Source organism: Vulpes lagopus, chromosome 23 (genome assembly GCF_018345385.1).
Source record: "Vulpes lagopus strain Blue_001 chromosome 23, ASM1834538v1, whole genome shotgun sequence".
Classification (NCBI taxonomy): Eukaryota; Metazoa; Chordata; class Mammalia; order Carnivora; family Canidae; genus Vulpes; species Vulpes lagopus.
This window is the reverse complement of record NC_054846.1, coordinates 27,780,237-27,797,734: the sequence shown is the minus strand read 5'-3', so window position 1 is coordinate 27,797,734 and position 17,498 is coordinate 27,780,237. Positions and strand designations below refer to the sequence as shown.

The 17,498-nt window shown below is 38.0% G+C and overlaps 1 protein-coding gene across 10 annotated transcripts in view; it reads left to right on the top strand.

Annotated features, from left to right (window-relative positions):
- CFAP54 (cilia and flagella associated protein 54) overlaps positions 1-17,498 on the top strand; it is a 300,555-nt gene that overhangs the window by 241,909 nt on the left and 41,148 nt on the right. For 9 of the 10 annotated variants that reach the window (XM_041739196.1, XM_041739195.1, XM_041739192.1 and 6 more), the window contains 2 exons: positions 3,716-3,883; positions 16,177-16,286. In XM_041739196.1, coding sequence (XP_041595130.1) covers positions 3,716-3,883; positions 16,177-16,286 — 278 coding nt within the window. Of the gene's footprint in view, positions 1-3,715; positions 3,884-16,176; positions 16,287-17,498 lie in introns of those variants that run through there. The other variant, XM_041739200.1, reaches the window with a different exon arrangement.

The window sequence follows — 17,498 nt, the reverse complement described above, 5'->3', positions numbered from 1 at the left end:
CCCAGTATGTGGTCTATTCTGGAGAAAGTTCCATGTGCACTTGAGAAGAATGTGTATTCAGTTGAGTTTGGATGTAAAGTTCTGTAGATATCTGTGAAATCCATCTGGTCCAGTGTACCATTTAAAGCTCTCGTTTCTTTGGAGATGTTGTGTTTAGAAGACCTATCGAGGGTAGAAAGAGCTAGATTGAAGTCACCAAGTATAAGTGTATTATTATCTAAGTATTTCTTCACTTTGGTTATTAATTGGTTTAAATATCTGGCAGCTCCCACATTCGGGGCATATATATTGAGGATTGTTAAGTCCTCTTGTTGGATAGATCCTTTAATTATGATATAGTGTCCCTCTTCATCTCTCACAACAGTCTTCGGGGTAAATTTTAGTTTATCTGATAGAAGGATGGCTACCCCTGCTTTCTTTTGAGGACCATTTGAATGGTAAATGGTTCTGCAACCTTTTATTTTCAGGCTGTAGGTGTCCTTCTGTCTAAAATGAGTCTCTTGTAGTCAGCAAATAGATGGGTCCTGCTTTTTTATCCAGTCTGAAATGCTGCGCCTTTTGATGGGGTCATTAAACCCGTTCATGTTAAGAGTTACTATTGACAGATATGAGTTTAGTGTCATCATGATATCTATTCAGTCCTTGTTTTTGTGGATTGTTCTACTGAACTTCTTCTTAAAGGGGAAGTTTAAGAGTCGCCCTTAAAATTTCTTTCAGAGCTGGTTTGGAGGTCACATATTCTTTCCGTTCCTGCCTGTCTTGGAAGCTCTTTATCTCTCCTTCCATTTTGAATGAGAGCCTTGCTGGATAAAGTATTCTTGGTTGCATTTTCTTTTTATTTTATTTAATTTTTTTTAAATTTTTTTAAATTTTTATTTATTTATGATAGTCACACACAGAGAGAGAGAGGCAGAGACACAGGCTGAGGGAGAAGCAGGCTCCATGCACCGGGAGCCCGATGTGGGATTCGATCCCGGGTCTCCAAGATCGCGCCCTGGGCCAAAGGCAGGCGCCAAACCGCTGCGCCATCCAGGGATCCCACATTTTCTTTTTATTTAGGACCCTGAATATATCCTGCCAGCCCTTTCTGGCCTGCCATGTCTCTGTGGAGAGGTCTGCTGTTACCCTAATATTCCTCCCCATAAAAGTCAGGTATTCTTGTCTCTTGCTACTTTAAGGATCTTCTCTTTATCTTTGGAGTTTGCAAGCTTCACTATTAAATGTTGAGGTGTTGAACGGTTTTTATTGATTTTAGGGGGGTATCTCTCTATTTCCTGGATCTGAATGCCTGTTTCCCTTCCCAGATTGGGAAAGTTTTCAGCTAGGATTTGTTCAAATACATATTCTGGCCCTCTGTCCCTTGCTGCACCCTCGGGAACCCCAATTAAACGTAGGTTTTTCTTCCTCAGGCTGTCGTTTATTTCCTTTAATCTGTCTTCATGGTGTTTTAATTGTTTGTCTCTTTATTCCTCAGTTTCCCTCCTTGCCATCAACTTGTCTACTATGTCACTCACTCAATCTTCCACCTCCTGTACCCTCGTCGTTAGGACTTCTAGTTTGGATTGCATCTCATTCAATTGATTTTTAATTTCTGCCTGATTGGATCTAAATTCTGCAGTCATGAAGTCTCTTGAGTCCTTTATGCTTTTTTCTAGAGCCACCAGTAGCTGTATAATAGTGCTTCTGAATTGGCTTTCTGACATTGAATTGTAATCCTGATTTTGTAACTGTGTGGGAGAGAGGACTGTTTCTGATTCTTTCTTTTGAGGTGAGGTTTTCCTTCTAGTCATTTTGCTCAGTGCAGAGTGGCCAAAAACAAGTTGTATCAGGAAAAGGAGGAAAAGAGAGAGAAAGAAGGAAAGAAAAGAGAAAAAGAAAAATGAAAAAAGGAAGAAAAAAGGAAAAAAGATAAGAAAAAGAGAAAGAAAAAGGGAAGAAAAGGGTGGGGGAAGCAATCAGAAATCAAAACAAAACAAAACAAAAGCCTCGGGGGAGTATCTTCTGATTCTGTATACTTTAATTAAGTCCCTTGACTTCCCCTGGAACTTGTCCGTCTCGCTGGTCTTCTGGGGGAGGGGCCTGTTGTGCTGATTTTCAGGTGTTAGCACTTGGGGGAGCTGCTCTGCCCCCTGCCTGGTGCAGGGCTCAGTGGGGGTTGTTTACCCCGTGAGGCCCCAGGAGGAACAACCCCAGTGGCAGCAGCAGCTCTGGAGCCCTGGAGTCAGCTCCCACAGTAACCACAGAGCTCTCCATCTGCAGGGCCTGGAGGCTCCAGGGCGGGGCCGCCGATCTGTTCAGCTCAGGGCAGGAGCGTCCTTGCTGTCCTGGGCCCTCCTGGCCTCTGCCTGTCCCGGGGGAGGCTGGATCCTGGGCTGTGTCCCGGCTCCCTGTGCTCCGGGGCCTGCGCTGTGGATTCGCGCTCCTGCCCCGCCCGCAGCCCCCTCCACGGAGCCGCCGCCCGAGCCCCTCCGAGCTGCTCTGGGTCCCGCCGTGCGCGCTGCAGCCCTTAGGGAGCTCGGCGCACTCTCCCCGGAGCAGGTCCCTGTTAGTGTCCCAGGGAGCCCGAGGGCATCCCTGCCCTCCTGGGGTCCTGCTCCAGCTCCCTGCGATCCCCTTTCCGCCTGGGAAGGTTGGTGCAGCTCCTGCTTCTCCAGGTTGGGGCTCTCCTGTCCTGGGGACACTCGCCCAGGCCTCAGCCCGTCTCCTCGGCGGGGCCCCTCCCCCTGGAGGCCTTTTGTTTCTTTATTTCTTTTTCCCCGTCTTCCTACCTTGATAGAAGCATGAACTCTTCTCACTGTAGCGTTTCAGCTGGTCTCTCTTTAAATCTCAGGCCGAATTCGTAGTTTTCAGGATGATTTGAAGGTTATCTAGGTAATTTGGTGGGGACAGGTGATTTGGGGACCCTACTCTTCTGCCATCTTGCCCCTCCTCCTCCCTGAAAATTTCTGATTCAGGGACCTGTTTGCATCAACGCTAGGCCCAGATTCACCAAGGCTGAATTTACAAATCAGCCATGTTCATGTAAAGAGGGAATGAGAGCAATTGATTTTAATATTTTCAGCAAAAACTGTGTCTTATTTTGCATATGACACTGAGAAAAATGCTGGTGGAAAGTAGATATTATTTAAAATCATATCTTCAGTTCATTTACCATAGAATAAACACGAAAAAAGTAGATGTTCCCAGTGACCTGAGGTGGTCTTAAGACTGAAAGGATACCATTGACATTTTCCTCTCTAGATCTTTACTTTGGGAGAGTCACCAAACTGAATGACATTTGTTGAGTCCCATAGTTGTCATTTGTTTTTTGTTTTTTGTTTTTGTTTTTGTTTTTTTGTTTTGCTTTTTAAAAAGATCTGTTTATTTATTTGAGAGAGAGAGAGAGAAGAGAATCTCAAGCAGACTCTGCGCATAGTGCAGAGCTTATTGTGGAGCTTGATCTCACAACCCTGAGACCAGGACCTGAGCTGAAACCCAGAGGTGGACACTTAACTGCACCACCCAGGCACCCTGAGTCCCATGGGTTTGGAAGCATATTTTTTGTAGGAGAATCTTTTCTGATAACTGGGGACAGTTTTATAAGCTACACCCATAAAACAAAGACAGTTCCCAGAGTATTATAATGTAGCCAATACTGAATGGATATTGAGCGAATGTTTTAGATATTGAATGAATTTATTACCAGCAATTAAATTGTTTTTTTATTTTTCCCTAGTTATGTCATGACAGTTCTCTACACTCCGATTTATCATTAAAGCTCTCTACCGGCCCGTCTTCTGCAGATGTGCCATCAGATATGAAGATACAAGATTTAAACAAAGAACTTTGCTTTCAGTGGTACATTCCCCCTCTAGAAAGACCTCCAAAGGACACAGAACCTCTGGTATGTAATATAATCACAAAGCTAAATCCTATATTTAAATATAAAGTTTAACTTGACCATTATAATTTGAAAATAGAGAATACCCCCCCTTGTCATATAGGTGAGAATACACAGCAATTTAGAGCCTATATTGTCTAGTAGAATAAATCTGTAAATAACTAAGAAATCAGGAAAAGTCTGACTTGAGTTGATCATTTTTCCTTTTTCCTAATCTTTAAGGGAAACTTTCTAATGTGTCACCATAATATATGATGTTTAACTTTTGTTTTGCAGCCATTCTTTTTCACATTTAGGAAGTTTTTTTCTATTGTCCACCTGCTAAGAAATTTTATCAGAATCTTTTGCTGTGTCATTAAGATGATTTTAGAATTTTTAAATATACTAATTGATCTCAGTTTAAATGTTAAATCAATCTTGTATTCTTGAGATAAAGTCCAATTGGTCATGTATTAATTTTACTAGATTCAGTTTACTAATGTTTTGTATTGGGTTTTTGCCACTGTTTAAGAGTAATATTGGGTTACAAATTTTCATATTCATACTATCTTTGCCAGATACATTTTGTATCAAGATTTTGATAGACTTATAAATTCATGATAAATATAATCATGTTTTTCTATTCTCTGGTGCTCTTGTGACATTTCTGTAAGTTTGGAGTAAACTTTTCTTCTCAGATATTTGATAGGAACTCATCAGTAAAGCAATCTGACTTGTTTAATTTGTGAGAAAATAGAAAACTAGTAATATAATTCTCAATAGGTAGGAGCAGTTGTTAAGCACTAGTATTCATTTACTAGATAGCAGACTTGGTATTAATTCTTATTGGGTCAATATCTGTTCTAATGGTTAGTGTCCATGTCAAACCAAGTATTAAATATTTTGACTATCACCCCTAATTATAGAACATTGGAGTTTTCTGTTTCTTCTTGAGTCAGGTTTGTTTAAATTGCTTTATCTAGGAATTTTTTCATTTTATTTAAAAATTTTATCATACTTTTAATCTCTCCAGTGTATTTATATTGAAGTGTCACTTTTTATTTCTTACATTGGTGGTTTATGTATTTTTTTCTTGATCATTGTCACCAGGGCTTTCTCATTAATTAATCTTATTTCACTGATCTATATATCTTTCTTCTATTTTGTTTTTGTTTTGTTTTGTATTCTTTTTCTAACTGCTGACTTCTTGAGATAGATGTTTGGCTTAATATTCAGTCCTTTCTTCCCTAATGTATGCATTTTAAGACTATGAGTTTTTCTAAACATTACTTTGGTTTCATCTCACAAGTCTTTTATTATAGTATTATCAGTATTGTTCAGTTAAAATAGTTTTAAAATTTTAGTTATGATATATTCTTTGACTCATGGGTCATTTCAACATGTGTTTTTTATATTCCAAATTACACAGAACTTATATATATTCTATATATTATATTAGAAAGTTATCTTTTATTTTTTATTCTTAGATTATGTTGTTCTGTGATAATAAAAAAATGCTCTACATGATTGATATTGTTGAAACCTGCTTTTTTTTTCTCCAGGGAAAGATTTATTATATAAATATTCCATTGCTCTTAAAAAGAATGTGCAGTCCTCAGTCACCGGGGCAGTGTTCATATATATATATATATATATATATATATATATATATATATATATATATATCTCCAATAGGTCAGTTGGTTAGTCTTGTTCAAACCTCTTTTCTTGTTTACCTTTAATTTTTAAAAATCAGTTATTAAAAGAAGTATATTTAAATCTCTTGCAGTGATTCTCATTGTTTGGTCTTTCCTTTATTTCTGTCAAATTTTGTTTTACATAATTTTGTTTTACATAATTTGCAACTGTGTTCTGACTGCAGTCAGTTTAACTCTGTATCTTCTTGGTGAACTGAGTATTTTTATCATTTTGATATGACTCGTGGCCTTTTTGTAATAATGTTTTACCCTCATAAAGTCTGCCTTATTTGATATGACTTTCTTGTGGTTATTTTCACAGTATATCTTTTTCCAACCTTTTGCTTTCAACCCTTTTGTGTTCTTGCATTTTAATTGTTTTTACCAAAGACATGCACTTGAATATTTTCAAATATAGTCTGACATTATATGTTGATTGGGGAATTTAATACATTTACATTTAGTGTAAATGCTAATAGATTTGGTTTTAAATCTGTCATGTTATTTTGTGTTTTTACTTGTCTCAGCTCTTCTGTTTTTCTCTTTTCCCTTCTTTTGGATTATTTTTATCATCTGTTTTTCATCTATGAGTTTTGAAATTATACACTTTTTTCAGTGCTTTTAGTGGTTACCTTCAGGACAACCTACATACTTATCAAAGCCTAAAGTTAATGAATATCTTTTTACCTTTAATGACTTATATGATATTACTGTACATTTTCTTTTTTAACTCAAAATAATAGTTTTAATTGCTTTATACAAGAGTTATTTCATTTAGAATTTTCTCTGTTTTTTACTGTAGTTTTTTGTTTTGTTGGTTTTTTACCCCATCTTGCATTTTTGACATTTTATCCAAGATCACTTATTTCTGTTGAAGTATATACTTTGGTATTTCCTTTGGTGAGGATCTTCTAGAGGCAAACGCTCAATTTCTGTTTGCCTGACAAGTGTCATTATTTTACATTTATTTGTGAAATAAATTTTTATGGAGTAAATAATTTAAGATTGGAAATTATTTTATTTCATTGAAAATATCATCTCATTTCCATTGTTGCTGTTGGGAGACTAACTTTTATTGCTTTAAAGTATTGAATTCTTTCACTAGCAGCTTTTGAAATTTTCTCTTTGACTTTGTAAAATTTTACTGGGAATGGCTTTGTTTTTATTTATTTTGCTTATATTAGTGTAGCGGTTAAGAACACAGACTCGAGAGCCAAATTACATGGGTTGGAATCCCAGCTCTGTCACTTAATAATTTTGTGTTCTTCAGTAGATTGGTTAACTTTCTTGTATCATAGTTACCCTCCTCTGTAATTAGAGATAATTTGGGTAGGGGCTTCTAGGTGGCTTACTTGGTTAAGCATCTGCCTTTGGCTCAAGTCATGATCCCAAAGTCAGCCTCACATTGTTGTCAGCAGGCTCTCTGCTCAGCAGGGAGTCTGCTTCTCTCTCTCTCCCTCTGCCTCTCTCCCCAACTCATGTTTTCTCTCTCACACAAATAAATGAATAAAATCTTAAGAAAAAAGAGAGAAAGAGAGACAATTGGGTAAATGTCTAGCCTCAATAAATAATAGTTGGCATTTATTATTATCTGAAATTATTTTAAAATTATTATACTGTTTTAAAGTTTAATAACTTCAAATATACATGTAATACACCTATTAAACATTATTTAAAGTCTTCTTTTAAAGTTTAGCAACAAAAATAAAAAATAAAGTTTAGCAACAATATCTTCTTATAGATACTTTAGCTGCCAACATTGTATAGAAAAGAGAATAAACTGTGCCTTACCAGCAAAATTTAAATGCATAGCATATACGGAAAAAAACCTTAGTTTGCTTCTAAGTGCCCTTCATAAATTCATATCACATATATCACTCCTTGTTTTAATGTTTATTATTATCTTTATCTAACTCTGTATCTTTATCCGTATCTATATCCATATGCATGGAAAGACCTTTGCACTAGCGCTAATTGGGGAGCAGGAGGAAATGGAGGCAAGTATTTAGAAGCAGTTTAATATCAATCCCCAAACAATTGGAGAAAGAACAGTGATTCGCATTCTAGGAGAATCTCTATGAGAGGTCAAGCTTTAAAAAATGGAACAGTTGGTCACCACAGCCATTTGCAGAGGGACCTCCCACCATAGCATTCCTTTGATTGCTGCTCTCTCTAAGAAGAGCCTCAGGCTTTTCCCCATAAAACAATTGCCATATAGTTTTGCCCTATTCAGCATTTTCTTTGCTTTTAGTCTTCTGCATTGGTCTACTCTTGAATTTTCCAGCTCTTGAGTGCTGTCCCCTCTAGCCGTGCCTCCGGTAGCTTCTGTTGCTCCTTGACCCATGTGACCCTGTCAGATTGTGAAGCCTCCTGGGCTTACCTCTTTTTGCTCTCAAGCACACTTCTCCCATTGGTCTCTTCATTCAGCCTCTTTAGGCTGGTAACCTGCTGCTAACTCTTGGTCAATTATATCCCTTTTTACTCATACAAAAAGAGGAACTTTAACATATCACTCCCCAGGAATATTTAAAGCTATTTCTTACATTTTGAAAGTACTCTCCTTCCCACACTTTCCACATCAAACTTTGGCCAGATATTCTATATACATTTAAAAATAATAAATCTGCATAGTCTCTTTTGGGGAATTTGGTAATGTAGTTTTCAATTTGTGTATCCAAAAATACTAATGGACCATGGAATCAATATTGTGTGGGTCTTGAGTAGTATTTTTTTTAAAGAAATTAAAACAAGAAAAAAAATGTTTACTGAAGTTTTTGTTTCATGATGTTGTCAAAAAGAAAATTTCTCAGATTAATTGATTTTCAATGTATGTCAGAATTTATTTACTTGCTGGCAAGAGAAACAACCAAGTGATAAAAGAGTATATCCATGCAGGGAGGGTATGGGTACAGAAGGATTACATACTTGGGAAATAGAATATTTACCTAAGCATCCAATTTTAAATAATAAGGAAGAAAAGTATGAAGTTCATTTTGCAAGCTCATACAAGTGTCATATCCATATCAGTCTGAGACAGAGTGATCTAAGAAGTTAATGCTATGACTATATCTGTGGCTGATAGAGTAATAGAGTTTTATGCATCAAAGATTGTGTCTGACAGTTAACATGGAAGCATGAACTGGTGTCAGAGATTAAAAAGAGAGCACCAGCTAACAAATTCTGATTTAAACAGATTGCTAGAGTGGTTTTCTTATGCCACAAGCAAAGACACAAGAACACACAGTTTTCCCGTTTCTTATTTCCCCTCTTTGGTAATAAATATGTATGTATGGGTCATGATAAAAGATGTAGTTGCTGACATAAATTTTAGTCAAAAAAATGGGAAATGGTGACTTGGATGGACTAGATATCCTCAGAGCTGAGATTCTATCTTTTCAGAAGATAACACTGAAATTTGTTTGATGATTTAAGTATAGGTGTATTTGAACATTTATCTAATCATTATTTTAGGTGTTTAGTGTTGAGAGCTAGCTGACAAGGAATCAGGATTAGAGAAATCTGATTCCAAGTCTGCACTCCTAAGCATGGTGCTTTGCTGAGTCCTCAGACAATGGTCCTGGCTGCAGGCACATCTAGCCTCTGGGCGGGATGATGATGAAAATTAATATCTGACCTAAGATGTTGGAGTTTCCAGGGACTTAGAGGGTTAACAATGCAAGTTAATATCCCTTGATTCACCTACTAAGTCCTCTTCAGTTAATCTAGTATCTGAAGCAGAAATGCTGGTAGGAGCTAAGGATGCTGGTGGCAGCAAAGCAGAAATCCTGGAACTAGGGATTTTGATATAAAATTTTTAGAATTTTCAAGGGCTAAATATTTCCATGCCACAATACTTTTGAGGGTTAAGTTTATAATATGGGAAAGTTTAAGTATGGGGGTAGAAATTGTATTATCCTATTTAACAAGATAATCTTTAGAAGAATATAGTAGAACCACATATAAGCTCTTCACTGTAATTTTGTTATAAACTAAACATCTTTTGAAAAATTCCAGTATCTTCTAGAGACAGAAACTACAGAGGCTTCAAGGGGCAATCATTTTAATGAACCTCCTGGACACAAGCTTTAAAATTAGTTGTGAAGAATGGCTCAGAGATGCATAACTACAGCTCAGCTTAAAAAGGTGTAACTACAGCCAGAGGTTTGATGGCCCAGATTTGTCTTAAGAATATATCTTAGGACCTTCAGCTTTATTGTACCTCATCTTCTTGCTATTTTTAGCATCCAAAGTTCCCAGTATGTTGGGATTACAAGCCAGCCCAGGTTTTAAAATGAGACTTGAATTATGTTTATTACTTGATGAGACTCAAAGGGATGCAATTGGGAGCTAGCACGGAGGAGGGGCAATAAAGAAGCAGTAATGGGGCCTTTCTTTTGGTCTATGAGACCTCATTTGGAGGGAATCAGATTGTTGCTAGGCTATTGCGTTAAGTGCTGCTAGACAGTTCAAGACACGGTATTGGGATCCCTGGGTGGCGCAGTGGTTTGGCGCCTGCCTTTGGCCCAGGGCGCGATCCTGGAGACCCGGGATCGAATCCCACATCGGGCTCCCGGTGCATGGAGCCTGCTTCTCCCTCCGCCTGTGTCTCTGCCTCTCTCTCTCTCTCTGTGACTATCATAAATAAATAAATTAAAAATTTAAAAAAAAAAAAAAAAAAAAGACACGGTATTTAGAGGCCGCAGAAGATTTAGGCAGTCAAGCATGATCAAGTGCAAGGTGTCTGATCAAGCAAAGCACTGAAAATTAGGACTCCAAGTGTCAAGTGAAAACACAGAGTTGGATAGAACCAGAAAGGTTCTTGTAGATAGATCTATTCAATGCAGAAATCCAGCCAGTCTGGGAACAAGAAATATGGAGCTAATGCTCTTTTCTGGAGATTTTTATGACCCTGGTTAGAACTAGACTGTATTTCATAAGCAGGCTGTGCATTCAAGACAAGTTCAGTCCTATGTACTGAAGGAAGAATTGGGATTCCTAGGAAAACTGTCAAGTCATAGTAAATCCAGAAGCTCAGCGTTGTCAGTGCAGATTTCAGGAGTGCTGAAACTCAGAGATCATATAGATGCGCAGGGCTTCCCTCTGAGGGTCTCTGGGTTCTAGGTCTTGTTGGCCAAGTGACTAATGAGAGCGTGGTGCTGCAGATGAGGCCCAAAATTACACCCTGCTTCTGGAGCTGGGGAAGACCAAAACTGCATAGAGGAGACAGGGACTGGCATCTGAGAATCAAAGACCAGAAGCACTGGCAGCTCCTGGAAACTCATTAGAAATGCAGAATCTTAGGTCTTACTCCAGATCCACTGAATCAGTATATGCATTTTATTAATATCTCCTAAATAATATATATACATTTAAATTTGAGAAGCACTGGGCTAGGCCAGGGCTACCAAAACACCCCACTCCAAGAAGCTACTGCATTGAGGCTTACACAGCTCCCACTGGAAAGCTTCTCTGACTTCTCTTAGTACCACCCAAATAAAATTTCAGAACTGAAGAGAAACTAAGAGACTATTTGATGCCCTCATTTTACACATGAGGGAGCCAAGCCCCATGTAGGTAAAGTGATTTGACCAATGCCACAACTTATTAATGACAAAAATGGACATGGGGACCATAGTCTTCTAGTTCTTCATATGGATTTCTTTATAACATGCATATAACTTAGCTGCTTACTAACTAATTAATAAAACATTGATTGAGTACATACTATATGGCAGGCACTTTGTTAGGTGACTAAGATACCAAGGTGGGGAAGTAATGAATCAACTCCATCTAGTAGAGGAGGAGCTCTTTTTTCACCCATTGCAGGGCTGTAAGGGATTCTGCATTCAAGCCAATTTTAAATACAGTATTCCTCAATGTTTGTCAAGATCACATCACTTCTTTGCCATTGAAAAACAAGTCTTTGCAGAAGTGACTAAGGAGCATTGGAAATGTCATCATTGGTGTATTGTCTCCTGCAGAATTCAATCCTGAGTATGTAAAGTGTTACAGGGTGACACTTATCCCTGAGGAGTGAGGACAATTTGGGAATAGAACTAAGCACATGGATTCAATGAGGACAGCCTGGGAAGTCATATAGGAAACTAGCTTGGGTTTAGTAGTGGGTCTTAAAGACTATGGAGAATGAGGTACCAAGCAAGGGAGGGTGAGGAGCCAGGAGTGGGCATGATGGTCGCAACCACAGCAGTGATGCTCTAAGCACTTCACATTGACCCATTGAATCCTCACACGATCCAAGGGATGGGCATTACCACACTTCCATTTACAAATGAGGAATTAAAGGCACAACACTTTCATAATTTGCCCAGATCACACAGCCAATAAGTGGTGGGAGCAAATTCAGGCATTCTGGCCCCAAAGCCCAGGCTCACAACAAATATGCAAGTGAGCTTAGTGTTCTGTTGTTCAACCACTGCCCTATTTTATCCAAGTTCATTTTGATTTCAGACTGTTATACTTTGAATTCAGTTGTGATATGCTCAGATAGAAAAGGCTTTAAAATTGCATTTCAAAGCCATTGACAAGTGTCAGCCTAAGGAGGGAGAAAGTCATTTTCATTATCAGGGGTTAAATTTAAGTATGTTGTCTATTTAAATTTTTCCACTAATGTGCTTTGGGGAATTTCATTAGCTCTTAAAAGATGTAATGAAAATTTCAGAAATATAAAGATATTAATTAACATGAAGCAGGTGCTGCAAGCACTACTAAAAAAGTCCAAGATGTCACTTCTGTCACAGGGATTTCATATGCTAGCTTGGGAGTCAAGGCTAACAAATACAAAACAACAGCAACACCATAAGACAGACTAATCTCTCTGGGACTCATTACATTTTCATTTCAGAAATGTTTCATCAAATTTACCATAATTTGAAAAACCAAATTTAAAAGACTTTTAACGAATAAAAAGTATATTTCTTTGTCTAGCTGTCCACATCTCTGAATTCCACCATTAGATACAACTACGTTTAACTCTCAGGTGTCTCTGTTTGGTTAGGTCCCCCCCCCCCGCCCCCATATATCTACATTACATGCTCACATGATAATTCCTTGAGTGATCAAACTCACATACTACTGTGGAAGATGATGGCTAATATCAACCTCTTTGCCCCCTCACATACATTCTCACATACTACTGTGGAAGATGATGGCTAATATCAACCTCTTTGCCCCCTCACATACATTCTCTCTTCCACACATTCTCTTAAATGAATTCTATCACAATTCTTAAACCAATAGCCAATGTTTACAACTATGTAAATATCACTCACAGTTGAACCAGATAAGGTACTATTTCCTTCCTTTCCAACTTCTAAAGAAAAAAATAAAAAAAAAAACCCTGCTTTTTTGTTTGTTTGTTTGTTTAACTTAGTGTTCTCTGTATTCTAAAATCTCTCATTCTTCCTAAACTTTCAGAGAACATACAGTTCTTCTCTGTATGGTCACACTCATCAACTTGTCTCTCATTATTTTATTGTCTTTGTCTTCAGAGATATTCTCCAAACTGGATTGATTGTTCTCCTGGCTCAGATACCAACATAAGAGCCCATTTGCCATCCTTCTGAGAATTCCTTCATCTCTTTCTGAGATGGGTTCCCTGGGTCCCATGTTTCTCTCTATCTTGACTTGCTCTCTTGTGTGGAATGAATACATCTTCCAGCTTCCCCAAAAACGGTGTGTTGGAGGTTCTGATTATTCAAAGGATACACCATATAATATATTCCACAAAGTATATTCATGGAAGATTTTGGTAAAGGATAAGTTGTGGCAGGATAAAGTAAGCAAAGACAACCATTAGAAAGATCCAGGATGCCCAGGAGCAGTTGCCAGGGTCCTTGCTCAGTTACACAGGACACACTTCATCTACAGATCATAAGCACCAAAATATGGTAAGATATCTTGGTCTCAAGAAGGCTGATGTCTCATCTGAGGAAAAGTCTTTCATAACTCTGTTCATGTGGTCAAAACCATGCATAGGATCAGATTTAGTGATAGAAATGAAGAGAACAATAGAATGCAGATGCAAATCATCAATATGTATATTTTCTACCAAAATGCTGACAGGATGGCACAGGCTGCCTCCTGGTGCTTCAGAATCAAGGACAGGACTGCAGTAGTCACTAGGTAGTACATTTCATTCAGGTTTGGCCAAGGGCCAATACCATGACTACAGTCCCCTGAGGTGTGAACAGGTTGCAACAGATTGACCGAGATTGACCCTGTGCTTACACAGAATAGAAAAGACCTTGAGTGTCTGACAGAAAGTCATCATTTTAATGCTGACTTCATTATTCTTTAGGCATAATTCTAAGTTGAAAATTATTTTCCCTAAAAACATGGGAGACATTGCTCCACTGTCTCTGGCAATCCTGCATTGCTGTTAAGTCTGCTCCTATTCTGATTCCTAGTTCTTTCTTTTGTCCCCCTTATTCTGAAATTCCATGATGAGCCTTGGTGTACCACTTTCATCCATTGTGCCCCTTTCAATCTGGAAAGTATAGCCTTTAGTTCAAGAAGAATATTTTTCTTTGATAATTTCCTCCCTCTGATTATCTCTATACCTTCTAGAATTATTATTCAAATATTGAATTTATCAATTTTTTCCTCCTCTTTTTTCCCCCTGTTAACCTGTGTTTTAAAATTTAGGTTTACTTCTGGGGAGATATATATTCAACCTTATATTTCATATCTTTTGTTGATTACTTAGTTGTTGTGATCATATTTTTTTTTAGTTTTTAAGAGCTTTTTCTTGTTCTCTGTTCATTTTAACAGCACTGTGTTCTGGATTCACAGAGGAAATATTGTCTTTATTCTCTTTGAAGTTCTCAATTATGGTTTCATTGAAGTTTTTTTCTGCTCTCCATCTTATACCTGATTCTTCAAGTTCCTTTTTTATATTAGTTTTGGTCTCTACCTTTCATTTCATGTCTAGTGACCCTTGGCTATTCATTCATATTTGAAGGTGCTAAAAAGTGTATCAGGTCAGACTTATTGATTTATAGACCTCATTGTAAGGTAACTGCAGGAGCCAGCAGTTTCATTGTAGGATGCTGAAATGTCAGTGCCCATAGGTCTTTTCTCTTTGTTTGGTCAGTTTCCTTAAAGAGGATGCTTTTCAATTTCTGTCTGGTTTCCTACATCACGGGCAGGGCCCGCAGTGGGGTAGGGGATGTCTCTTGTTGAGAACACAGGCTTTGACTTAATTCCAATGTTTTCTTTTTTTTTTTTTTTAAGATTTATTTATTTATTTTACGAAGTGTGTGCTAGTGGTGGGAGAGTCTTAAGCAGACTCTGTGCTGAGCATAGAGTTTTATCCTATGCTTTATCCTACAACCCTGAGATGATGATCTGAGCTGAACCAAGAGTTGGACGCTTAACCAATTGAGCCACCCAGGTGCCCCTCTAGTGTCTTCAGTTCAGTATCTCATTCCTGTACCTAACTCCCCTGAGGATAAGTCTCTGATTTAGCCTCGGCAGAGAGGAAAATGGAAGACATTTGGCCAGAGAGGAGTTAAGTGAAATGGGGAAATCTGGTTGCATGGGCTTGTCGAAGGGATAGGAGAGAGATTAAGATACCTGACGTCTCCAGTTCCCAAGCCTTTCCAGGGCTCTCCGCCATGCTCATTGTTGGCAACCCCTCCGAAGGCAGTCAGGACACAGCCTTTCCTTTTTTCTGAGTCACCCAGTGCTCTTCTGAGTACATTGTGTCGTTCAACATGTTGCTAACACCTCCTGTCTCCTTTACCTTGTTTCTTCTTGTCTGTCTTTGTAGATTTATGCCTTTTTAAATGCATACTTTACTCTTATTTTAGTTTGACTATCAAGGAAGCAGAGATAAATGCATGTGCTTAATTAGTCAATTTTGACTGGCAGCTCTGGGCCTGAGTTTTTTTATATCTGAAGTGAGGGCCTTAGACAAGATCCTCTCTAAGGTTCTGTGAATCTCAAATTCTGTGAAGATGGCCATAAATAGGTACTAGAATATATGGAATTGACTTTAAAGATTGTCAAAATGCAAACAACAGGGAAATTACCAGAGCATGAGTCATTAGTAGAAGCTCTACATCAGAAGTGGGGACCAAAATGTTGTGTGTAGGTTGAATAATGGAAAGAGGAAAGGAGAAGTGTAAATGATGCACAGAGCAGCTATGTCCACTGGTGGGGAAAGTGCATATTGAGAAGTAATAAGAAATAAGGTTGGATAGTCACCAGGTACATATTTCCAATATATAGAGGGCCTTCGAAGACTGAGATTTAAACTTAATTGCAATAACAAATGATACCCTTCAAAAATAATATTATTATCAAATGGCATTTATTTTTACATCATAAACTTCATACAATTCTCGTTCATATTCTTCTTGAAAGTGAATTGAGGGGGCACCTGGCTGGCTCAGTCTATAGAGCATGAGACTCTTTGGTCTCAGGGTTGTAAGTTGAAGCACCACATTGGGCATAGAGCCTACTGAAAAAAAGTTGTTTAAAGTGAATTGAAAAAAAATTGTTTTCTCTTCCAAAGAAAAACTTTAAAATTTAATGATATTATTTTGAAGCAAAATGTAATTTTAATGTCACATTTTATGTCCTTTAATTTTCTTATAGGTTTTATTGTTGTATGCATACAATATGAAGCCTCAGAATATTTTAGATGCTGCACCTAATAGCACTTCTAGCAATGTCTGTATTGGCTCTTTGTGGGTTCCACTGAACAGGCAAGTAATGGTGAATTTTCTACAACTCTGCTGATATTTTCATTGGGACAGGCTGTTTTAGTAATGTACAAGGTAATCACAGAACTTTTAGAAGACTTTTTTAGAAGAATCTTCCTTTTATTTAGAGGAGTATGATATTGTAGTGGTTAAGAGCATGGACTCTGAATCCAGCCCACTTTGGTTCAAATGCCAGTGGTGCACCTTACTAACTTTGCAACCTTGAGCAGGTTACTTAACCTCTTTGTGCTTAACCTACCCCTATCAATGAAGTGGGTATAATAATAAGAGTACTTAGATTTGGAGAAACAGTTCCTAATGCATCATAAAGATGATAAAGAGTACAAGGATACTGTCTGTATTGTATTTTTCCTGAAATTTGAGGTGTGTTTAAAAAATAACATGTGGCTCTGTTTTGGGTTGCAACATTAAGGACAAAGTCCACCACCTCCCTTGCCCCGCCCTTACCCTGTGTCAGATCCTATTTTATATTGTTCCCCACATCAGTAGTCTCTGCCTCATCTAGGTTGTCTTCCTTCCTCTCCATCAAACAGGGCATATCCCTAATTTTGCTCATGCCTAGTTTCTCTCTTTTCCCAAGAATTTACCAAATTCCTAGTCTGTTTTTAAATTTTTCATTGCTTAGTTAATTTAGTATTGATTCCATTGTTCCTTGCCCTTGTGACCCCAGCCTCCACTTCCTCAGTTGTAAAATGGAAATAATATCTACTCTGCCTGCCTTTCGGGGTTGTTGTTAAGATCAAGCAGGACAGTGTGTGCACATACCCTGAAAGGCCAAAAGCACTGGGCAAATGTCAGGTCCGGTCTCATTACTAACCCCTGTGTTTGTCAGTGTCAACTCTGTGCACTGCTGGGCACTACGTAAGTGCTTAGTGAACAGAGACTTGGTGCTTCTCTGTTCTTCCCTGATGAGCTTTGTTCATGCTCCATGGTTTTCATTTTGAAGGACTTCTTGGCCTCGCCATAAAAGAGAATAAAACAAGAGATGTTTCAAGAGCTGGCATATTTTCAATTATTCAAATTTCCTTTTTTTTTTTTTTTTCTCAGTGAGGCAGAAATTCTAGACATGGGACATATACTAGCCCAGCTAAGCAACAAAGTTAGGAAATTATACACCTGCTTTGTATCCAGAAAAATGGCAGGATTTTTTTTCTTTAGAATCATATGCAAATGATTATAATTTCTGCAGAGTAG